Source organism: Anas platyrhynchos, chromosome 4 (genome assembly GCF_047663525.1).
Source record: "Anas platyrhynchos isolate ZD024472 breed Pekin duck chromosome 4, IASCAAS_PekinDuck_T2T, whole genome shotgun sequence".
NCBI classification, from domain to species: Eukaryota; Metazoa; Chordata; class Aves; order Anseriformes; family Anatidae; genus Anas; species Anas platyrhynchos.
Genome location: NC_092590.1, coordinates 51,752,871 through 51,777,672, shown reverse-complemented (window position 1 = coordinate 51,777,672; position 24,802 = coordinate 51,752,871). Strand labels below are relative to the sequence as shown.

The 24,802-nt window shown below is 41.9% G+C and overlaps 1 protein-coding gene across 3 annotated transcripts in view; it reads left to right on the top strand.

The window, feature by feature from the left end:
* PDGFRA (platelet derived growth factor receptor alpha) overlaps positions 1-16,369 on the top strand; it is a 36,375-nt gene extending 20,006 nt beyond the window's left edge. For all 3 annotated transcript variants that reach the window (XM_021267644.4, XM_005012711.6, XM_005012712.6), the window contains exons 13-23: positions 3,574-3,678; positions 4,141-4,251; positions 4,493-4,646; positions 5,954-6,120; positions 7,237-7,352; positions 7,912-8,034; positions 8,630-8,741; positions 10,714-10,813; positions 10,932-11,037; positions 11,763-11,998; positions 13,012-16,369. In XM_021267644.4, the coding sequence (XP_021123319.1) occupies positions 3,574-3,678; positions 4,141-4,251; positions 4,493-4,646; positions 5,954-6,120; positions 7,237-7,352; positions 7,912-8,034; positions 8,630-8,741; positions 10,714-10,813; positions 10,932-11,037; positions 11,763-11,998; positions 13,012-13,159 (1,478 nt within the window). In that variant the 3' untranslated portion in view covers positions 13,160-16,369. The remainder of the gene's footprint in view (positions 1-3,573; positions 3,679-4,140; positions 4,252-4,492; positions 4,647-5,953; positions 6,121-7,236; positions 7,353-7,911; positions 8,035-8,629; positions 8,742-10,713; positions 10,814-10,931; positions 11,038-11,762; positions 11,999-13,011) is intronic.
* Positions 16,370-24,802: the final 8,433 nt, after the last annotated feature.

Sequence of the window (24,802 nt, the reverse complement as noted above, 5' to 3'; positions counted from 1 at the left end):
TTTGTCATTTATATCAGTTGAAATTGTAGTGATTATAAACAACTTTAATATTCTGTCCAGGTACTGCTTTAAATGCACAAGACATCCCTTTCTTGGATGTATCAGTGCACCAAGCTGTATACAAAAATTCAGAAGAAAACTGAAAGGTGGTTTTTTTTTTGTTTGTTTGATACTGTTCAAGGAACGCATTCCCCGGTGTAGTTCTTCTACCCCCACTGTGGGTAAAGAATTGATACTAATTCTTGAAAGAAGAGGCACAAAAAATTTCTGGTTCAGGAATGATATCCTTTAATTAAATTCATCTTGCTAATTGAAAACTTAGCGAGGGTGGATATTTAATGGAATTATTTTATAACAGCCCCGACTTTAATTATATGCCCAAATAGGATTTGTCAGATCTGAGTTAACAGACCACCACTGTGACTTTGTCTTCCTCTGACTCATGAGCACCAGTCTACTTCAGTGCTTTCCTGTTTACAAGTACATTCACGACAGTCAGCGCTTTAAACACGGGTGCTACATGTCCTTTTAGCAAACAGGATTGCGCAAAGCATTCTTCTTGACACAGTTAACGTTTCCCTGCTGGCCGTTTTGCCATATTAAATGCTTCCTCTCAGGCTGACATGGACCGTTTTGTTTCTGGGTCTGTGTGTTTTCTCTTATTGAAGTGGGAGATGGCAGCAAAGGAATTGCACCTTTAGTTCAGGGAGGCTCTGAAAGAGGATGCAAAAACTTTTTGGCTCATTCAGATGAGCACTTCCCGCCCTAGCTGAGTAAGCCAGCTGGCATTCATTTTTTTTTCTCTCTCTCTCTCTCTTTTTTTCTCTTTTTTTTTTTTTTTTTCCTGAGCTAGTAATGCCTGGAGTGCAGAACTATGTTAAATGCCAACTCTGAACATTTGTTGGCTGGAGTTTCAATTGATAAATTTGGGTTACACTGCACATTTCCCTTTGTGATCCCCGCTCCACAATATGGGTAGTGCTCTGTTTAAAGCAGCCAGCAGCCAGCACAGGACTAGGGGATGAGCAACAGAATGAGAAATTGGATAACACAGTGAGCTGCTTGTGCACCAGTTTTCTCTTGGCACTGCTGAGAAGCTGTCCTTGCAGGACATCCTGAGATGGTAGAGGGCAGGGCCCTTAAAAGAGAGGGCTTTGAGTGCTGCTGGATCTCAGGATTTTGGGATGGTTGTAGAGGTTGCAGAGTTGCTCCCATTGCTTCCCCAAAGCCCACCCGTTTGAAGCTGGGGAGTTAATAAATGGAATGCTGGTCTGACATGTAGAATCAGACCCATCCCCACTTGCAGCTTGCAAAAAACAAGTTAAGGTTCAAGCTTTTCAGCACTTAGGGATGTGGTACCTAGTTTCTTACGAGTCTAGAAGCTGGATATAGATTATAAAGCTTGTCCTTTGGCTTTTTGTATATGCCAAGAAAGTAATTGTTCAATTTGGGGTGAGATGATCCTTCCAGTGCAATTTCAGCCAAAGGGGAGCCCAGGGCTGTGTCTGGGACTTCACCTTTGTAGTCGTGTCCCCTAGAGCAGAACATGGCACCTTTCCACTGGTCTCAGCAGATGAGCTCTGTGAGTGGGTGCAGAAGTTGAACTGAAGTTAGCTCTCACCCCCAAGTACTGTTCCTCCACCAGTCTGCGGAGCCTTGAGCTGCTGCTGTCTGCACAGTCCCTCTGTTGCAGGGAAGTATTCCTGTTCCTCCAGTGGGCAGATCCCCATCGTGCCTTTATACTAAGAAAATAAATCCATGATATAATTTTGGGCTCCAGTGCAGGCCTTGGCATCCAGAAAGTGACGGAGCTGGTTGCATTACAGATGCTGCCAACTTGTAAGCAGTCAGCTCCCACCTGGCTCCAAGTTCCAAGTGTAAGACACATGGGACGTATATGGAAAGGGGTGAAAAGGGGAAATAACAGCAATAGCTCCCTGCTGCTCCAGAAGCGCTCTCACTGCCTCCACATGCGCTCAGGCTTAGCCGAGGTGCAGGGGAGGGAGATGTGTGTCTCGTGCTCAGTCGACAATATGGTCTGGGGAGGAATTGGCTTGTGAAGACAAGAAGATCAAGGAGCATCAGTGAGTGCCATCACTTTCTGAAGGGCTGCATCCTGCCATGTGGCTCCCAGACCTTTGGGCTGAAAAATTTCAGGGGCCAAATTTCAGACTCAGGTTGTTTGAATTAGTTTGAAATTTAGTGGGAAGCTTTCTCACATCCTGACTGGGAAAAATAACCTTTGGAGCACAGGAATTTTGAAAAGAAATTGGACAGTTTTTGTGTGCATGACAAACTACACTGTCATGATCTTGGAGAAGTTCTTCAGTGGTAACTCATGCTTTAACCATTTCTCATGCTTGTTAATGATGCTGATAGTTAATTTTATTTTTGGCCGAAAACTTTCTTCTAAAAGTGTGTATACAATAAAAGTGTGGGCTGTAGCCACAGGATAACAGAAACATATGGTATTGCATGCCAGATAACACCTTCAGGAGTGTAAAAGGCGGCAAGTTCAAACTGCAAGTGAACGTCAAAGACAAGATGCCATATATCTCCATAGTAAAAGCCACTACTTAGTCTGCCAGTGTTGGAAGTTAAAAAATAACATGAAATGAAACGGCAAGCTCACTGGGAATATTAAAATGTCCTGTCATCTGGAGTTCATATACGTGTTTGTTCACTGAATAAACGTTGCCTTAATGAGCTTGCTGTCCAATATGGAAGCTATGAAATATAGTATTTTGGATCATGTTTGTGCAGTTTATATTTCTCTAAAATCTTGCTCAATCTGTACACAATTCTTCTGCACACTATATCCATAACAGAAGACAGGATATGATAATCCAAAATTTTGGTCTAAAATGATTTGCGGGAAGAGTAAAGTGTGTATAAACATTAGCTGTTTCATTATAGCATTTGGAAATTTGCAATAAAATTTATTCAAACATGTGAAGCACACTTGTACATTAAACTTCAGAGGAGTTTCCCCTCATATGTGATCAACATGTATTTCAGTTTCCTTCAGATCACTGATGGCCCTGCATGTCTATTCCTAAACATGCTGCTGATTCTCTTCAGCCTGTCTTGCTGCTAGATGTATCCAGCACTGATATATCAGCCTGAAACTACAGCTAGAGAGTCCAGTTCAGATTTGAAGTAAAAAGCACAATTGTATTGTAGCCGGATACTGACTGAGGCAAGGAAGTCAGCTTAGACATTGGAAGTTCAATGTTTAGAAAGGGTAAAGTGAGGGTGGCAGGGCAGGTTAGGAGACAAGTTTGAATGAAATGAAATTCCTCAGAGCTCCTTTCCTACAAGTGCCCATGTACAGATGTGCTCCTGATGTTTGCTTGCTTGCTTTCATTTAGGAATTGTTCTTAATTACAACATTTCTTTAAAAATACTTTTGCCTTTTCTGCTTAACAAGGCTGATAATAATAATGCCAGTGTTCTGGCTAAGTGAGCGTGCTCATTCCACATAAGAATCACAGCCCAAAGTGGAATGGCAGCAGGAAAAGAGGCTAATTGCTGTTTTGCTCTGAATTAAATAATTGTTTCCCTTGTGTTCAGGTCGAATCCTTGGTTCTGGTGCATTTGGAAAAGTGGTTGAAGGGACTGCATATGGATTGAGTCGTTCTCAACCGGTGATGAAAGTAGCTGTGAAAATGCTGAAACGTAAGTTATCACCGTTTCATTTCCCATGCTAGGCAGTGCATGTTCCTATGGGGTTATTTAAACGCTGCTTGTATATAAATAGTTCCTCCACGTCTGAAGCTGCAAATCTACCTACAGTGTGGGTAGAGATGGTTTCGATAACTTGCCCAGGAACCAAGAGGAGCTTTCTTGTGTTGAAAAGAGCAGCTTGTAAAGTGCCTCTGTGCCACCCAGGCAATCCACTGTACCCCTGGAAAAGGGCAAACAGACTGGGTCAGCTCTTGAAATGGATCAAATGAATCCTTTATTAGTGATTTATGACTCTTCTCCAATCCTTAAGAGATCTCCTTGTAAAGCAAAGTACACAGTCTTCTCCAAGACACCATGGGAGAAATGCCCTACTGAGGCAAGCAAAGAAAGATGGGTTGTTATTGTGAAGAAGGTGACTGTTCTCACTAAGGGGTTGGTGTGCTCTTTCAACAGCTACAGCTAGATCCAGTGAAAAACAGGCGCTCATGTCTGAACTGAAGATAATGACACATCTAGGGCCCCACCTGAATATTGTGAACCTGCTTGGAGCTTGTACAAAATCAGGTGAGTTTGGCTGACACAGCAGAGGTTTGCTGCTCTGTAAAAAATGCACCAATGTCAAGTATAGGACTTTAACATAAAATATAAATAAATGAAAGTTATTTGTCAGAAGTTACATCATAACTTAGTAAATTGAAATGCATTAACTCCCAGTACTTTTTATGTTAGAATGGATTTTCTGCTGTCTTTGAAATCTTTCATTTTTGAAAGACCCCAAATGCATTAATTTGCCTTATTTCATCAGGTCCTATTTACATCATCACTGAATATTGCTTTTATGGTGATTTGGTGAACTATCTGCACAAGAACAGGGACAACTTCCTGAGCCGCCACCCAGAGAAGCCCAAGAAAGATTTGGATATCTTTGGGATGAACCCAGCTGATGAAAGCACAAGAAGGTAGGAAAAAGGGGGAAAAATGTATGACCTGCAACATAAGGGAATGTGATTACTAACCCTTATTCTTTTCCTCTCATTCCATGACTCAGTGTTCTCCCTAATTCTTCTCAATGGATTTTCATTTATCAGTTTTCATAGATGTGGGAAGGTTTCAGCACCTTTTCTTTGGCTTCCCTGACATGCATCCGAGATTCATATTTGCTGTGGGTTCTCCACAGACACCAGCAACTTAGAGCCTTCCATGTACTCAAGGGAGAGCACAACATACAGATTTTGCAAACCTTTTAAACAAGTTCTGCTGTGCCCAAGGTAGTGTGAGAGATATATGGATCTAGAGAAACAGCTAACATCCTTACAAGTCCCCAGCAGTCTCATACCTGCCTTGTTACAGCATCGTCTCTGGAGTATCGCAGTCAGTCTCCTGTCTCCTCAAGACCCATTCTCTCTTCCCTACCTGATCCTGAGGTACCAAAGAACATCTCCATTAAGAAAGCATGGTCCAGTGTTCCTTCTTTCTCTATAGATGTTCTTTTGCCTCTACACACCCAAGTTTTTGAAGTAAAGCACCACTACTTGGTTTGTTTCCTTGTTTGTGGAATTTCCACTGTCTAAAACTCCTTCCCTTCAAACAACCTGGCAGAGTTTGCTCTCCAGGTATCTCCTTTACCTACCAAAGGCCCAGCTAGTCTCAATAATTTCCAATAGCTTTTTCCAGATGACGGTGGAGGAAGCTTGTCATTGTACTTTCAACAATCAAGCAATGTTATAACATTAGCCAGGATTTAGAAGGTGTCAGAGACTCCCTCAAAAAATCATGCAGGCAAATAGACCAACTTGGTAGCCAAATGTAGCCAGAAACATTAATCTGAGCATGGGGTTGCTCAGCTGGACTGGATTTGATGCAAACTGAGTGAATTAACTACATCTATCCTTTGGAAATCCTTGAACTATACAGCTGAGGCAGAAATAGATGAGTTCAGTGGGATTTTTGGAAGTTAGACAATATATGTTTGCATACCTGACTGTTGACAAAAGAATAAGTTTGAGGCACTTTTGTTTCACTACTGTAATCCATGGTAACGTGATAAGTAATATGTGGTAATGCATGTGTGGCAATACATGGCTGTGTTGTAATACAGGATCCCTACGTATTATCTGTCAAGAAGTCAGCTCTTACAGCCTTGTATTTCACAGCAATAAAGCTGTATGCCATAAGAACTGTCAGATGCATAGGATCTGGTGGGGAAGACTGGGCAATACTAACTGTTACAACTGTATTATTATTATTATTATTATTTAAATTTCAGTTATGTGATTTTATCATTTGAAAACACTGGAGAATACATGGACATGAAACAAGCTGATACTACCCAGTACGTGCCAATGCTGGAAAGGAAGGAGGGATCTAAATATTCTGATATTCAGAGATCTGTGTATGATCGACCAGCTTCATATAAGAAGAAATCTTTGTCAGGTAATGTAGAATTGTTCCCTCTGAATGCACTGTTAAACAACTTTTGCATAAATGTGTCTTATTTTTGCCATTTATGATATAGACGTAAACCACTCAGCTGTGTTCTGTAAGCGTGTGAGTATCAGCTATAAGCTAAGAGCTGGTGGTAGGACTGTCAGTGTTGGTGGCAGGAGCGCATGCTCCTGGGGCAGAAGGGTAGAACTGCAAATTTCCTTCTGTGCTGAATTGCTGAGGGGACGTGTTCTGCAGCAGGGCTATAGACAGTCTTTGGAGGCACTGATTTCATTAGTCATGTAGTCTGCAAGATTTTGAGCAATAGGAATGAACAATAATAATAGTAATTTATATCGCTCTGTTTCCACTTACATTTCACATTAGCTGACACTTACCGAATGCAGAACACTCCCAAATACTTTCCTGAATTATGTAATGAAGATAATGAATGCATCCCATTCCCTGTCCCTGTTCTCAGAAACTAAATATGCTTTGCTTTAAAAATAGGCACAGTCACTTCTGGCCCTAGGCCTTAGGAACTGAAGCATATCCAGTCCCAGATTTACCGGGCAGACTAATGCACTCATATTGTGCTCTCGGACAGTAGGGATAAATGAATCACTAAGTTTTGACTGTTTTTTTTTGCTGACATCTTTCATAAAAAAATAAATTTGTTGCCATAAAATTCCTGACCCATTTTGCTGGTATTGGATTTGTCCCAGTGAATACTTTCTGGAAAACATAACAGTGTTCAGTGACAGTAAATGGATAAGAAAGCACAAAAACCTGACAGAGGTACCACCCCTAAATAAATATTTTTGAACCACACACTCAGTATTGCAAACAACTTGTATAACACTTTGTTGGGCCTTTTTAATTTCTCCCTTTTCTGCCATTCTGTGGTGGAAAAAATGCAGACAGGAGAAAAAACAAACCCTATATTTAACACAGTGCAGCGTGAGTGGCTGATGAAGATGTTAAAAGTGTTTAGTTATTATAAAAAGCCTTTGGTCATGGTACTCTGTTAAAGTCATCAGCTCAGAATCATGATAGGTAGGGGAAAATGGATGTTGCTTTGACACTCTACAGCACAAACATATTTTTTTCTCTCTTTTTCAATAGAATCAGAAGTCAAAAACCTTCTTTCAGATGACAGTTCGGAGGGCCTCAGCCTACTGGATTTGCTGAGCTTCACCTACCAGGTCGCACGGGGAATGGAATTCTTGGCTTCTAAAAATGTAAGTAAATAAAACATGTAAGAAAGTGTCAAAATGTCTTCAGCTGTGAGTTTCAGTTTAGATTCTGAAAACATGACACAGTATAATATTCTTCTGGGGTTTTGGGCAGCTCTCTCACTCACCTGGAAATTGAGATCACCATGATTAGAAAAATCAAAGCAGCATCTTCTTTCTCCTTTGTAGCCCGCGGCATTTGTGGAGTCAGGGTCCTGGAGAAGGTGGGGGACCTAGGTAGAGACTGGGTGTGCAGCCACAGTCTGTGCAGCCACAGGCCAGCGTGCTTAGAAGCACAGACATATCACCAGCACATGATGGGTGGAGGGGGAGAGAGTGGCATCCTCCCCACTGCAGTAACCCCACTTTGAGCCTCTGCTGTCTCTGGGGACTCATGCCTCCATGCCCCTGTTAGAGGGCAGGACTGGTGACTGTACATTAGAAGATCTTGTAAAGACTGTGCCCAGAAAGCCAACAGAACTGGATGTTTTCAGAGGGCTCTGCAGGGGAAGTGGCCCTCCTGGAATTATCACGTCCTTGAACTACTTAATTTCTCTCCGTGCAGTGCGTACACCGTGACTTGGCAGCTCGTAATGTCCTTCTGGCTCAAGGAAAAATCGTGAAGATCTGTGACTTTGGGTTGGCTAGAGACATCATGCATGATTCCAACTACGTCTCCAAGGGCAGCGTATGTACTTCTTAATCTTCTGAGCTCTGTTTTAATGGCAATGAGAAGTGTCAGCCTTAAATGTTGGTTAGCAGTGGTGGTTACACTAATTGACTGTTGTGATGAGCACTCCTGAGAACAATTTTTCTTCAGTTCATTAATTCACAGAACTTTCCTAAGTCTGCTTGAAAGCTGGAATGCTCTTGGCCACACTTAGTGCTTCACAGGCTTAAATTTTAACTGGCAAGTTTTGTGACTGGGTAGATTAAGGAACTGTTACTGTGATATGTAGAGTAGTAACACATCAGTCAATGACATATCAAATCTAGATCATCAGTGCCACCCTTTGCACTGTATCTCCAGTCAGCCTAGTCATTTGCTAGTAACATGAATACAGTTACAGCTTAATCAGTTCTTTTGGGGAGCAAAGAGTAGCTCTAATTGCTTCTAATCCTAGCACCTCTGTGTGACATGGAATTAAAAATAAATACCAGCCATGTTAACACAAATTTTCTTAAAAACAATGAACTAATCCTGGCTATCAAACAACTGTAATGGGAAGTATTTCTTTAATAACTAACCTGTGTGCTTTGGGGTCTATTTCTTTTTGCTACAGACTTTTCTCCCAGTAAAATGGATGGCACCTGAAAGCATTTTTGACAATCTGTACACAACATTAAGTGATGTCTGGTCTTATGGCATTCTGCTGTGGGAAATATTTTCTCTTGGTATGTACTGTGAACACTTTCTTTCGTGCCATAATTAAGCTTTTTCAGTCCAAGCTGTTCCACATAAAACACTTCCAATTCTACAGTAGAAATTTATGCATGAAATCAACTTTTAATTATTCTTCTATATGGGGTTTCAGGTCCCAGAATTAGGTGTGAAGTAAGAAGTCCATACTTTCTCTATTTTTTTTTTCAAGATACATTTTAACATTTTTTTGCTAGAAAACTGAAAGCACTGACTGGAAAGCTTTTGTGGAAAAATATTGGTGTCTCCAGGCCAAGATGAAATTTCTGGCCAAAACGCAGAGGAACAAGCTTTCCCCATGCATCGGGGAGACTCGGCTGCATCCCAGCCGAGTGGCTGTTTTGAAGCAGTCTCTTCATATATGTTTCAAAAGATCCTGTCTTAGCCCCATTACTGAACAGAAACAAATGTCAATCTTCTGCGACACTGATTTCTCATTTCCAGGTCAGCACTGTTCACACAGTTGGTTTATGGCAGTGTAAAGTGGTTATGACAACATATAGCAGTTAGAGACAATGTACAGTTCCCAGCTGGGAACAGCCTGGCTCTTGACTCAGGCTGATTAATTAGCCTCCCGGGTGGGTGGCTGGCCTGCTTCAGCAAGCGTGCTTTGCCCAGATTTACTCAGAGCAGAATTAATCGTGCCTGTATGGTATCTACTACTGCCCCATGGCAACCCCAAGCTTAATGCTATTTTCTAGAATAAGCTGTCATGTAGCTGCTTCTCAAAACAAACAAACAAACAAACACCACCAACAAAAACCAACAAAACAACACAGCAATTGCACCACTACTTATTGTATTAATTACTGTAATCTCTGGGCATTGTACTATCCATTCACCAGCATCCGTGGGAAACACAGAAGTGCCACTGTATAGATTGGGAACCAAGGCACATTTGTCTGTGCTTCATTGTCCTGCTTGTAAGGTAGGGTCTGAAGCCTAGTTTGAGGTGAAAACCTTGCTTTTGAAAGGGATGAGGTCTTTGGAGGAAATATTACAGCATGCATGCCTGCACCCAAGAAAGTTGTTCTTTCTTGGAAAGCAAAACACAGTCACAAGCAAGGGACTTGTCCAAAGTCACACAGAAAGCCAGCAGCAGAGCAGAGCAGTGACCTTAGGTCTGTCAAATGCAGGTTGATGACCCAGTCTGGGTGTCATCCAGACTCTGTGCCCAGTCAATACACTTTAGAAACACTGCAAAGGTATTTTTTTAAAGTGGTTCCCACTTCAAAATTTCCCAGCCAATGTTTCACATCAGACCATTTCAGAAAGAAATTGCAGCTGATGCAACACAATGTACTTCAGTTATTCTTTTTTTGTCTACTTCAGTTTACTTTCATTAATTTTAATGGCATGTCAAACCATGGCATTAACACTTTTTGGCCTGAGCAGCAAGTCAGTGTTTAGAGAAAAGGTCAATGTTTCAGTTCTATAAGCAGGTTCCACTTTAGAGCCACTTAACATTGCAAGTAATGAATTACAAAGCTTCAGTTCTATGCAATCACACCCTTGCAGAGAGGAAAGAATATTTTGCCCACGTAGGCACACAAGCCTGCACACAGCTTCCAGGCTTATTAACTATCATTTTTATTAACAGTTCTTATCTCACATCACGAAACATAAAATGATCAATAACTGGAATAGATATATTGGCCTCCGAGCAGTTCTTAAAAAGCCTTTAAAACCAAGCTGCTTCTCACTCATCTAAACTCTTGGGTGTCCTCAGCACTCTAAAATTTAAAATACACCCTAGTGGAGTATTAACCAGACATATGAATTGTGCGGTTTTCCCCAAGTCAGCATCTTTATATAGTTCAGCAAACACCTGCTAATTGGTATTTGTGGATTTGTGAACATTTTTAATATCACAAGCTGCGATTTATTGCAAGGTTGCAAGTATTAACACAGTGTAGAATAGTATTGTTTCTTCTGTTTTATCTGCAGGTGGCACACCATATCCGGGCATGATGGTTGATTCTACTTTCTACAATAAGATAAAGAGTGGCTACCGAATGGCAAAACCTGATCATGCTACCAATGAAGTGTAAGTGTGTGTTTGGCTTTCCCATATCTGGACAGCCTGGACAGTTTGGGTTTCAGTCTTCACTTGATAACTCATTTTCTCTCCCAGTCAATTAAATTGTTTTCCATCTTATCTGCAGGTATGAGATCATGGTGAAATGCTGGAACAGTGAACCAGAGAAAAGACCCTCTTTTTACCACTTGAGTGAAATCGTGGAGAGCTTGTTGCCTGGAGAGTACAAAAAGGTTTGTTTTTTTTCTGCATACGTTTTTAGAGGGAGTTGTGACTGTTGTTCAGCCATCAGAACCACTGGACTGACACATCCTAACCTGCACGAATTACATGAATCAGGCAGGGGCATTGCATGTCCTGGGGACACGAAGCTGAGGTTATCAAAAGAAGCAATTCTACAGTTTTAGGTGGGAAGTAGAGAAGCAGAACTCTCTATTTCCAATGAAATCCTACTGACTCAAGGTTTTTAGTGGAGGATTTTTTTTCACGTATTTTCATGGGATTTTCCAGGTAGTGAAAGTATTCCAGAAAAGGAATTACTTGGCCCATATGTACAATCTTACTCTCTCCCTCTTTGGACCCTGCCACTTTTCACCACCAAGTTTTCCTCTCAATCTCCTAACACCTCTGTAAAAGCTTTTCCTGCTCCATCATTTAGTGCTTCATTTCCTAATTTCATTTCCCAACCTGCCTTCAATCCATTCCCTCTCTCCCTACCCCTCTGTCACACCTACTTGACTGCTTTGTTCTGCCACACTCACTCCAACATCTTCTAAAGCCAACTTGTCACTTCAAACTCCCAGTCACTTAAAGAGGCTGGGCTTCTCCATACAGTGTTGCAGGCTCAAAGTGCAAATAATGAATTAATGAATGGGTTAATGAATCACAGTTACCCAGCTGAAGAAAAGCAGTCTTAGTGAGTAACATCTAATGAGGGGTTTGAAATGAATATTTTCAGAGCTATGAGAAGATTCACCTGGACTTCCTGAAAAGTGATCACCCAGCTGTCACACGCATGAGAGGGGACTGTGACAATGCTTACATCGGTGTCACCTACAAGAACGAAGACAAGTTAAAGGACAGGGAGAGTGGATTTGATGAGCAGAGGCTGAGTGCTGACAGTGGGTACATTATCCCCCTGCCTGACATTGACCCTGTTTCTGAAGATGAGCTTGGCAAGAGGAACCGGCACAGGTGGGTGTGATTTTCAGATCAGGTGGCCCATCGTCACCATTCTGGGTCCTCTTTGGTGATGTGCATTAATGCTTTTTAGCATCCTGTTCCATAAACAGTTTCCTTGGCTCTGTTGGAGTTACTGACTAGGAAGGTCCCTTGTAACTATGGCAATATGACTAGCCACAATATCTTCAATGGGAAATACCTTATTTTGGTGCTTTTGTGACTGCCAGGGACACAGGGTGCTCCTGTGTGTCACTGGGACTCTCTTGTTAGCTTGGTCAAGTCACAGCAGCTGTCTGAGTGCTCTGTGGGCACATTTTTGTCCTTACAACTCAGTGTTTTGGAGCTGCCTTTCAGGTCTCAAGGGATTGGTTAGTTCTCTGTGAGACCAACTCCAAAATTCAGATTTTTCTGTCATTTTCTTTTACAATATTTTTTCATTGACAGCAGTCTGTCCAGGACCTTTTACTGCTTCCTAATCAATATATACGAATGACTCCACTAAAGCACAGCATTGTCTAACCCCTACTGTGAATGGCAGTAACTTAATGCACCACTGCCTTTTCAGCAGCATTGCATACAGAATTAGCAACCTAGAAACTTATTTTTTAGACATTTTTGCACTGTTTTCAGTAACAGGGCAAATGAAGCGCCAATGAGATTAAGATTTATTAAGTCCATCTTTTATACTGCGTATTAATCTATTTGTTATTCTTATCTCATTCTCACTCAACCTCTCTAGATTTACCTAACTGTCCCAGCACCATCATAACGATATTTTCATAACGAGAGAGAAAGTGCTTGGAGGAGCATACTAACAACCTCCTCCACTGAATGCCAAGGTGGTTCATTACTCTTGAGATATAAGGTGTGTCACAACCTAGGAAACAGGTGGTCAGAACCACCTAAGATTGTGTCATGCATCAGAAAGCACATGGGGAGGTGGTGTTCAGTTCTGCTAGAAACTGGGGCACTTACCTGGCCACATTTGTTGCACATTTTAACTCTGAGATGTTTGTCTCTTCCAGTTCCCAGACATCTGAAGAAAGTGCCATTGAAACTGGTTCCAGTAGCTCTACTTTTATCAAGAGAGAGGATGAAACCATTGAGGACATTGACATGATGGATGACATCGGGATTGACTCCTCAGACCTGGTAGAGGACAGCTTCCTGTAACCCCACGGACACCTTCTAGCTCTGCACATGGGGAAGCTTGCCGTGCTGTCTACAGACTTCTGCTCCACAGAGAAAACCACTTTATTGCAATGTCAAGGATGTGAAGAGAAGATGGATTTGTACAGAGAAATCCCAGTGATGGGCACGGGAATCAACCTGAGTGTGAATGAGAGAGACGTGTCGAAGATGGATTTTTTTAGTGTTGCTTCTTGCAGTACTTCATTAGCATCTCAGTGTTGTTTGCCATTCAAACTGATAGGAGGGAGAAGGAAAAGGCCACAAACAGACCAGTTTCGTGTTTCAAGGGCATTCCTATGACTTTGATGTATAGAATTTCCACTGCAGCAATACTTCACCATTGTAATTATGTAAATAACTGTCTACTCAAGGATCTTCTGAGGTGCACATTGAACACACTCCATGGATTTTAGAAGAGATTGCTCATGAATTTTGTGTACTTCCTCCCTCAATCTCAATGTCAGCTGCTGTTGAACTATCATGTGAATTGAAGAACATGCAAAAACCACTTTTGGACCAAAAGGGTCTGAAACCACAAAAAAACTGACCGGTACTAAAAAAACATGTTACTTTTAACCATTAATGCAAGGGGAATAATAATAATAATAATAATTAATAAAAAAACAGTCTATAATAGGTGTTAGAAACCTAGCAAGTCTTTATTAACTATAGAAGATAGCTGTTTTCATGATAATACTACTACTGTTTTCAGTAACACTAAGTGTATATTTTATAATTCATTGTCCTTCAGTAAAAGCACAGTCTCAAGAAATTATATAAAGTGTGATAAAAAAAAATCTGACCTGAAAAATTTTAAGAAATAATCCTTTTATCTGGCTGTGAAGAGTATGGTAATTGCTCTGATTAGCAAAAACTACTTTAATATGGAGAAAAATTTGGATCTTATAATACACTAAGATTTAGTTTTTTATCATGGACAGAGTAGCTTTTCTAATCAGATGTACTAGAAGCAGTTATTGTCCTGCAATTAAGTGAAGTTAAATTTTTTTAAAATTTAAATTTATGTCAGATTTCTAGGATGGAAATTATCGTAAACCACCAGCAACATCCCATTGTTTAGTATTTCATTTGTACTCAAAAGAAATCTTACCCTGGGTTTAGCTGTGAAGAATCAATTTGATATTTGAACTGCTCAAGGAACAAAGACATCTCTCCCAGCCTCGAGCTCCAGATTAAATAAGCAGAAATAATTCTGCAACAAGTATCCTTGTCTTAGTTTTCAGGTTTAAACAAGAGCAGAAATCTCTGACTTATTATCTTTGCAGACTAATTACAAATGGTAATTGCTTCCAAGTGTGCTTTTTGGAAGAAGGTGCATGAAAATGAACCTGATCTCAGCCTCCAATAGTTATTTTTGACACCACTTATATGAACAAAGTATTATGATTACTGCTATCACTATACAATGTGTTATTGATATATGATGTTTTGGAAGACTTACATGTGAAAAAAGGTACATCACTGCAAAGGGCCCCATACTTTCTGGTGCTCAGCTTTCAAACTTAACCCTAATTCAGTGTGATGAGCACCTCGCAGGAGCGCTCAGCATCTGGCATGACACAATCAATGCAAACGTGGTGTAAGTTCATCCCTGTGTTGCAGTATTTTTCCTAGGAAGTATGAAGATGGACCAGCAGTAACTATAGCACATGCTACCTGGATCTGAACAACTAAAGTTTAGCTTGAAATGGCTCGAAGGAAAGCCACACAACTCCCCTTGGCTTCACTAGTGAATGGTTGTGGACCAAATGAAAGCAAATTTAATATTGTCAGTGTTACAGGAAAATAATTCTGGATCTGGGTTTCAAAATGTCACCTGGCTGAGGCCACATACAAATGCTCTGCAAATGTGGAAACACAACCTGAAGCAAGGCACTTGCATTTCCAGCCCTGGTGATGGCTGACAATCAGAGTGAACCAAGAGCAATGGTGCATCCTCCATTTCCTGCAGTCAACAGATCAAGACCGAGCATCTTTCTGGGAGCTGTGCTTCAGCCAAACACGCCACTGAGCTCCGTATGGGGACAACTGTGAAATAAAAAGACTCTTAATATAGCCAGGACACACAAGGTGATGTAAAGCCCCCCTCCAGCTATGAACTATGAATTGAGGAAACACAAATTGTCTATTGGATATCCCAGATATCTGAATGGCCACTTGAGACCACACAAGTGCCTTAATTTGCATGTGTAATCGTTACAACTACATGCTCAAATTAGGCAAGCAATTTCACCTGCATTTTTGCACATGGCCTAGTGTTCTTCAGGGTTTGAAAATCAGGCCCAGCACGTTTTATTTACCAGTTACTGGAATACAAAGGACATTTTCAAGTAGTCTCCCCTTCCCCTCACTGGTTTCATTCCATACCGCACAACACATCTTGGGGCTAGACCCAAACAGTGGATGTGAACCAGAGCCAGCTCACTTTCCAATGCCTGGGAATGACAATTTTCCATCCTCTCATGAATATTGTACATGAATTTCATCTGTGGCAGAGGTCTAGCCAAACCCAGCTCACTTCAGAGTGGAATCAGATAAGCTGGCCTGGAAAATAGAATGAGAGGTGGAGGATGATTCTTTTAGTTTTACAACATTTTCAGTACTACCGACTTTTTCTTTTATGGCTTAATTTTTGAGAAGCCACTGGAAGAGATATTCCCAAACCTTTTTCTAGGGTAATTGTATAATGACAATCAGCGTTAGCCTATGAAACACAGCTTTTGATTTGGAATGGCCAACCAATTCCTTACAGTGTGGTCTTCAACTTGTACAAAAAGGTCCTATTTCATGATGAAGGACGTGAGATATGGTGATGTTATACATCAATATGTATATAAGTATTTTTATATAGACTTTTAGAATACTGCCAAAACATTTATGACAGCTATATCACTGCCTTTGTTTATATTTTTTTTTTACTGTGATATATTCCACAGGCACGTTAACTGTTGCACTTTGAATGTCCAAAAGTTATATTTTAGAATAATAAAAAAGGAAGTGTTTCCAAAATGGTGGCTGTTGTGAAATGTTTGAAGAAGGGCAAACTGGCCTGAGTGATGGTAGGCACAAAATGTATTACAAAATGCCCCTGTTGATATTTTGTCTCTGAAAAAAAAAATCCTGTAAATTAAGATCTCTATATTTCAATAAATGATATATAATTTAAGGATATGTGAGGGGTCTATACTCACTTATTGAAAGGTGGTTATAAGGAGTCAGTCTTTCTTTTTTTGTTTGTTTGGTTTTTCTTTGGTCTGAAGCTCTTGATGAATGTAGAGGATTAGATGATCCTGTTTTTACATGGCCATGGTTTCTCTTCCTCTAGCCATGGATGTATGTATTTTTTTAAACCTGAGCAAACCTTATTTACGAATCCAAACAAATTTTGCTCTATGATGCTGAGATCCCACAGGAATTAATATAGCTGAATGAGAATTTGAGAAGAATTGCGTGATATCAGCCTGAAAACTGAATTAAGCTTCTCTGATGAGCTCCCTGCTCTGGAAACTGCCCCTGTTTGCCAGCAGGAGCTGGGAAAGGCTTGCAGTGGGGAAGCCCTGAGAAGGGGCACGTTAGCAGCCTCCTGTCCAGGGAGTAGTCACTTTTGTTCAAACACTCTTTGAGGTGAACCCTCCATCTAACATCTTCTCCTTCACCAGTTCCTCACAAAGCAAAGCTCTTCCTCACATCAAGCAGGGTGCAGCAGCCTGAGCCCTTGCCTTAGGCTCAGCAGATTACTTCTTTTTTGCACTCTTGCCAAAGTGGATGCTTTATCCCACAGCACTGTGTGGACACACAACAGTTGTCACCACATCAGGGGATGGGGAGAGAGTCATGGCAGTGCTGTGACCTTACATCTTCTGTCCTTCTCAGCTGTGTGCTTGCTGGTCTGCAACGTCAGCATCTGTGTGAGGCATGGGGAGTGACACACTTATTAATCCTGATGCCCCATTAAGGGGGTGATGCACAAATCCCTTTCTGCCCCCTTCTTTCCCATTGCAGAGCAGGAACACACTCACCACTGTGTCAGGTATGACTGCATTCATGTGTTCACGCTGGGAGCACTCCTGCTGAAGTAGACCCATCCTGCACAAAAGCCCAGACACTTGCTGCACTGGAGACCACAGCCAAGGTTTCCCCAGCAGTTATGTTAATGTTCCCACTCCCTCTCTCAAGATCTCTGCACATATTTGGCTGAAAATCCACCAAGGGAACTTGCTGGCCTGTGGAAGAGACGTTTGCCAAGGAGACAGGAGCTGGGTGGGCTCCTGGAGACAGAAGAAGGGTGGGTTCCTGGACAGAATGGGATGGGAAAGCCTTTTACATGGACCCTAGGTGGGAGACTTCAGCGTATGCAGGTGAAAAGGCATTTGGCTAACCTTCTGGCTTACTGTGCCAACAGAGAACAGCAGTTCCCTCAGGAACAGCAGTCACCCAGCCATCCTGGGAAGCTCCTGGTGGCACCTGAGGCAGGGTGAGCTCACAGCTGTCTCAGTTAGGTGGCCACATCCCATCACCTGGTGGTGTGGGAGCTGTGTGTTGAGGTCACCCCTGGGAGAGATCAGAGAAAATGAAAGGTTAGCCTTTCACATGCTCATACATGATGAAGAAGGAAAGCCATATTGCAGAGCTGGGCTGACCCATGAAGACATTAGGTGAAAAAAAGCCCATACATGACAGGAGTCCTGGCACTGATGACCACAGCAAGGCAAAGGCTTAGTACCCATGGGCTCATCAGCCCTCTGTCCCTCACCCTTCAGCACGGCCAGCCTTCATTAGTCCAAAACACAGTGGGTGGTAAAGGAGGCACCAAGTCCCTTCCTCTGACAGCATTTATTGTTGGTGCCCTCCAAATGGAGAACTTAATTTAAGTTCATTCCCATCCACATAACTGGAGGAGACACCTTTAAAAGTTCTGGTGTTTCCTTGCATTAGCTTTACCTTTACTGAAATAATGAGCAAAAGTTTTCTTTTCTGAGTTGGCCACAAGATGGAAGCATCAGACAAAAATCTGTTAAATAGTTCCTCGTTTCCTCATCTTTTTTTCCCCTTTTGGTTTCAACAGCAGCACAGATGTGCTGCCACGGTAGAGGCAGAGCACCTGGAGCCTTTAGAGAAATAGGAGGTAAAGGAACACATTTGTTGTCCCTCAGCTCCAAATGTTTTGTTTTGAAGGACTTTTAACCTGGGTATGATAGCCGTATTTTTCTGTAGGGTAAGACCTGTGGAAGAAGTTCCCGTCTAAGAGTAATACATGTACTCAAGTCTATTCATACCAAAGGAAAAACTGAAACAGCATTATGGAAGAGAAGGAATTGCACGGGATGTATTTGGGCCAAAATTTTACACTTTGTGTTAGAACATATAACCCCAGTTCTCTGCAAAGCTGGAAAAATCTTTGGCAACTGCCATGCTATCCTGCTGCCCTGATGGCTCTGTTGGGCACTCTGATTTTTACTTCAAAAAATAATAATTAAATTAAATGAAATTAAAACAAACTGGTGGAACCAGTATAATGCACAGAGCCAGAACCCCCAAAGTCTAACCCCTCAGCAGGCATCCATGTTCAAGTGTTTTGAGTTTGCAAACAATTTTAAATCCTGCAGCAATCTCATGTATCACACATTTCAATCTCCACCCTGCCATTAGCACTGCTGCGGTCTGCCAGCAGGAGCTTCACCTGCTCTATCATTTCTCCATGGAAGTGACACAAGGTTTGTAAAAAGAGGGATGTGATTTATTAGACCAGCTGATAGAAAGAAAAAAAAGTAACTTGTGTCAGGACCTGAGGTAGGGTCTGACCATTTAAAGCTGGAATGTATTTTCCAGCTCTGCTAATTGGGCTAACAAAAGACATTCCCAGACCTTCACAGCATTTTCTTTTCACATTTGTGTGTGTTTGTATTTATACAAAGTGCCTTTGTGAGGTCTTTGGCTGGTTGCTTTAAAAGGTAGAATTTTGTTTTGCTCACAATCTATTTGGCATGCAAAATGCTGGGTGCTTTGGTAGGTAAAAACACTGCTGTATTGATGTGGGAACGATGGCAATGATTTAAAGCCAATCTTCAATGATAAAAAAAGTCTGCTGTCGTCATTTAACCTGGCATGCTGTATGACACAGACCAGAGGGTTTTCCCAAATTAATTCCCATCTGAACCAGAGACTAAAAAAAGAATCTTAAAAAAAAAAAAAAAAAGGCAAAAAAAAAGCAGTCTTTTCTCATCTCTGTGAATCCTTGTGTAAATATCAGGTTTTGCAGCTGCTTACATGTGAGACAAATGTTATTAGTTCAGCACGCTGGGCATGCACCAAACCACGACTTACATTTCTGCGCTGTTTGCTCAGAGGAGCTCAGGAAGCCGTTAGCCACCATCCCAAGCCTGATCGGCTGGGTGAGCCAGGGCGTAGGATTTCGTCAACACATTTCCATCACTTTCAGTTTAGTTCCTCATTTCTGTCTTTGGCAGTTTTGGCTATGTGTGTACTCTGATGCTCTGTGTATGCAACAGGAGCTCCTCTGGCTGAAAGTTAATGGAGGCAGGCTGGCCTGAAAAAGGAAGGGTGCCTGTAGCCAAAAATAAAAATGGTGTGGTGTTTTTGCCATAGGTGAAGTCAGGTAAACATTAAGGTTTTCTCTCTCTTTCCCAGGAGCTTCTCAGGCTTTTCTGAGCTGTGCTTCTCTGAGCAGAGCAGGAGGGATGCTGCTGGTGAGCCCACGCAGGAGGCACAGGGCAGAGCTCTGTGCCTGGTCTATGTATGCACAGGGCTTTGGTGACAGCTGCCTGCCTTTGTCCTTTACATATGGAACAGCAGGACTGGACAGAGGGCACTTGTTACACCAATCCCAGCTACAACGTAGGTTTGTAGCAGCACAGAGGTCTGCACCACTGCCTTTGGCTGCAAGCACGGGGGCTGTTGTCATCCCACAGGCTGGATGGGAGAGCTGCAAGGTGTCTGGCTTAAGCCTTGGCTCTGCTGCCGAGAAGATGCTGGGCCATGGCTTATTCTGCTTTCTCTGCTGTTTGGCAGAGGCAGGGTCCACAGGAGGCCAAACACTGCTCGAAGTCACTCCCAGGAGTGAGAAACCCTCAGAACTAAATACCATGAGGAGCGTTGTTGAAAATGTTCAGTGAAGATGCGTTTCGAGAGAAAATGGGTTTGGAAATGTCAGCATTCTGTAAAAGAAGAAGAAAAAAAATGGTGCGAATATATGTTGCTTTACTGTCAAAAACTGAGCAGCCCAAACCTGTCCTGAGCTGCCAACATTCAAAAACTTTATATTTTGGCTCGAGTATTTTGGTATTCAGATTTTCTCCTGAAAATGCCATGCTTGCTATGGAAAACGTAGACAGAAAGCTTGCCTTTTTTTTTTCCCCTGTTGTAATCCACTCTTCCCCCCTCCCTCCAGAAGAGGCCCCCTTCCCACCTCCTGTACTGAGCTGTTCGCCTGTTTCGACACCTTGCGCTGAGACCGAGACTGCGCCGCTACAGGAACCTGTCACAGGAACAGCTGCTAGAGGCTCAGCCACAGGGAATATTGATCAGGATACGTTATCCTGACAGCTTCCCAAAAAAATGCTGATGTCTCTTTGGGGAGGCGAGGGGGAGCAGTTTGGATCTGGGGGTGGGCAAGGGACGGAAGATAAACCCCCGTATGGGTGAATGTGGTGGGAGGGGAAATAGACCATGGGAATAAGCACTATCATGAGGTAAATGTCGTCCTATAACACAGCCTACATCCCAGCAAGAACCAGACCCTGTCACTATGACCTAGGACAACACAGCTCTGTTCTCATTCACATGGGAGCACAGCAGAAAGATCTGGCCAAAATGTGATGTTTCTGGACCACCTAGAGGGACATAGGGACAATTGAGCATTGGGCCTTGAGGAAATCACCAGAACACCAGAAAACTGTAAAAGCAGCCACTTTGTCCCAGGCCTGCTCAGAAAGAGGCTCTTTTGGAGCTCGGAGGGTTTTTTGGTTCTGTCTTGACGTTTCTGAGTGTGAGGTGTGTTCACCATCACTAAAGACACCCTCACTGGTATCTGTGCATTGACCCCTCTCTTTTAGGGAATGGTATGGTATGGTATGGTACTGCCTGGATACCGGAGTGACAGTTAACCTAAAAATTTCAAATTAGTCCACTGCCTCATTTCACATAAGCCAAGCAGCTGTCAGGTGTAATAGTGATGGTGGTTCCATTACCGTCATTGTTTCTCTTGGCCACCTGGGCTGAACTTGAGCAGCTGACAAGTGAACCTCCTATCAACACCCAAACCCACCCATTCTTCCATTTAGCTTGAGTTTTATGTCACGAAGCCATGCAGGAGCTAAAATTCTGACAAATTATGGAGTTGTTATATTCTTACCTTGTTGAAACTGATGTGGTGACATGAGATTAAGTTGTTTATATTTCCAAAAACATGTACAGAACTGTATCTTCTCCTGTCTTTGAATGATCAAGCACTCCAGATATTGGGCATCTTGTACATTGAAATATACACTCTGCATCTTTTTGCCTTTTTTTCCCCATTAAAATACCTACCAAAAAGTTTTTGAAATGTTCAGAAATTTTGTTTGTTCGTTTTAAATGAATCTGGAAAAACATTGTGGAAAGATGGAAGAAGTTTAATTTAGTGAAAAAATGCTTTACATAAAACATTTTAACAACAGCAATTGGAAAACAAATATTATCTATCTTACCTGACACAGAGCCAAAGCTGAGATCAAATCATTTTAGTACAGGAGACACATCTTGAAGACATACTATTTTTGCTAACCATCTGAATTCTTCTGGTTTTAGTAGTTCTGTGATTGGAAGTGCTCAAAGACTGAACTTTAGTACTAATACTTGAAATCATGAAAGAATATTTCTTTATTGCAAAAGTTATACATATTCCGAACTTTTCAGTATGTTAACATGACTATATCAAAAAGATTTGTTAAAATTTTGTCTAAAATCTAGACTTAGTCAGCATATCACCCTTTGCATGTGACCTCTGTTGTACGTAGTTCTGTAGAATTGGTTCTGCTAAATGCATAGATGTGCAACTGTACATCTGCTCAACTCCTTCTGAAAGGGCCATAGTTTCTCTCTGGAGAGAAAACTTCTCATGGAAACAAGAATAAATTATTGCTTTGGATGGATTAGTACAAGCAAGGGGTACTAGGAAATAAAAGGGTCCAAGGGGGAGCAGAGGGAGCAGGAACTATCTGTGGAGTGACTGTGCTTGTCTGTGCTCTGCCATCAGTGTGTCCTGTTTCCAGTACAAACCTTCAGATTAGGATTCAACAAGCTCCTTTTTTTCCTCTCTCTCTCTCTCTCTCTTTTTTTTTTTTTTTTTTTTTTTTTTTTGGTAAAGAGAGTAGCAGAAAAGTCCTATAGCATGCAACAAACTGAAAATGGCAACTGATAAATACTTGCATTTCCTGCTTCCCTCCCTCTTAATTCTGCAAACATCTCATTAAGGAAGACACAGAAAAGCTATGCCATTCTCCTTTCTTGTCCTTCTCCTCACTGAAGGCCACATCGCCCCTATGATATGTCAGTGGTCAGTACTTTGGAAAATCAGTTTGACTCCTTCTTCCCTCCCTGCAGGTGCTGTGACTCATTCACATTGCTCTGGAGGACACAGATGTTTTGCTTTACGCTCGCTGCAAAACTTTGAATCACAGCTTGGTCTTAGGTTTTAAACCTATGGATTTTGAAGGGACATGCATGTAAGTGACTGTCCGGGAACATAGATAGTTCCACCCTTAAAAAAAAATTTAAAAAAAAGTATTTATATGTAAAGGCTGCCCATTGAAGAAGAGAAACAAAAATCAGGAAAAAATGGTAGTGTATGAACAATAAACAGGAAAGATGCACAAGCCCCATGCTACCATCTGCAGATCTTGAATCCATGACTCCACAGCCCTTTGTAAATGAAGGTCTGCTCCTGTCTCTGCTCCTAGTATATTACCAAAGAGTTATCAAAAATGTCCTTGTGCTGTTTCATCCCTATACATCTTCTGGTACAAGTTTGGAAAGATTCCTGCTGGAGGAGAAGGATTTTGACTCGGAGTCTGTCTTGTTTACATAGTGTGCAATGTACTGCTTGTTGGCTGAAGGTATTAGCCCTGGTAGTTGTCTAGGGGGCAAAATGATTATGGTATTCAGGTAAAAACTGAAGTACTGCTGTACCAGTCATGGTTTAAGACAAGGCAAACCATGCTGGGTTGTTTCACTTCCATCTGGTGAACTTTTGAGTTGTTCTTGCTTCACAGTATGATGTTTATCTGAATCTACAAGAATGAGCAATGCACTGTGCACAAATGACAGTGAAAAAGTTGTGGTTCCAGCATCTGGGGCCACACCATCCATCTCAAAACCATGGCAGAGCAGCCTGACCCAGCACACTGCCCTGGCAGCCCAGCACGTCACCAGCCTGTCTCTGCTGGAAGCACAGGAGTGCCTCAGGGGTTCACTGAAGATTTTGGGGCTCCTTCTCCAGAACTTAGTTCTCTGGGAAAAGCACCAATATTCTGCTGACTTTGTGGTATTTTGTGCATGACTACTTGCTTTGACGGGAAAAAATATTCCTTCCTCTCATCTTTTTTTTCAGTTTAGTAATATCTCCTTGAGAGGTGTTGCTAAACAATACTACAGTTTGCCTCGATGAGCTTTAATAATAAGCAGTAATTTGACTAAAACTGAAGCTCAAGGACTATGCTCAATAAGATATCCAGACACTGCCTTCAAGCATTCACGTTCCTAAAACACAACTGCAGGAAAACTATGATTAACTCCTATTTATCTCCTCCATTTTCACAGAGGCCAGGTTTGTGCTCTGGCTTATGTGCAGTCATTAGCATGCAGTAACGTAAATATCCAGATTGCCTTATCAAGTTGAGCTGTTCGCCTGCTTTTTGTCTCCTGCAGGTTCAAACGGCCGTGTGTACACAGCCACAGGTGTACATGCGGGGTCTGTTTGGGATTTGACACTTCCTCTTCCATCCCATCCATTCCTGGGGAGGCGGCGATGAGCGTTTAGTATCTCTGAGATCCATTTCCTCTCGCTGCTCCTTGTTATTTCCCAGCAGGATTTGCCTGTGTATGTGAATGCACAGCTGGGAAGGGGGGTGGTTTGTCCTTTTTTTATTTATTTTTTTTCCCTACAGCAACCCCATGTCTGTGCATGGAAGCTGTCAGCAAGGCTGCGGGGGTCTTAAAAATTGAGGAACAGCAGAGGAGTGGGACCTCAAACTCTTTCCAGGACACAAGTTGCCTCCCTGGTTTAAAAGTGGTACTTCCAGGAATTCGAGATGTATGATCACTTTCACTATTTGCTTCTTAGAGGATGGAAAAGAAAAAAATAAAATAAAATAAAATAAAAAGAGAGAGAGAGAGGAATAGAGATACGGGAAGAAAAAAATGTATGTTTTAGGCTAATTAGAAGAGGCAGGAAAAGAGCAGAGACAAATCCCTAGGTAGAGAAAATGCTGGAGATAAATCAAAGTTAAACCTGGCCCAACGTCTGCAGCAAAAGAGCAGCTGTAGGTATGAAAATGGCAAAGCTGGTGTCTAAACAGCAGCTGCAAAACCAAGGGCAGATACTAATAG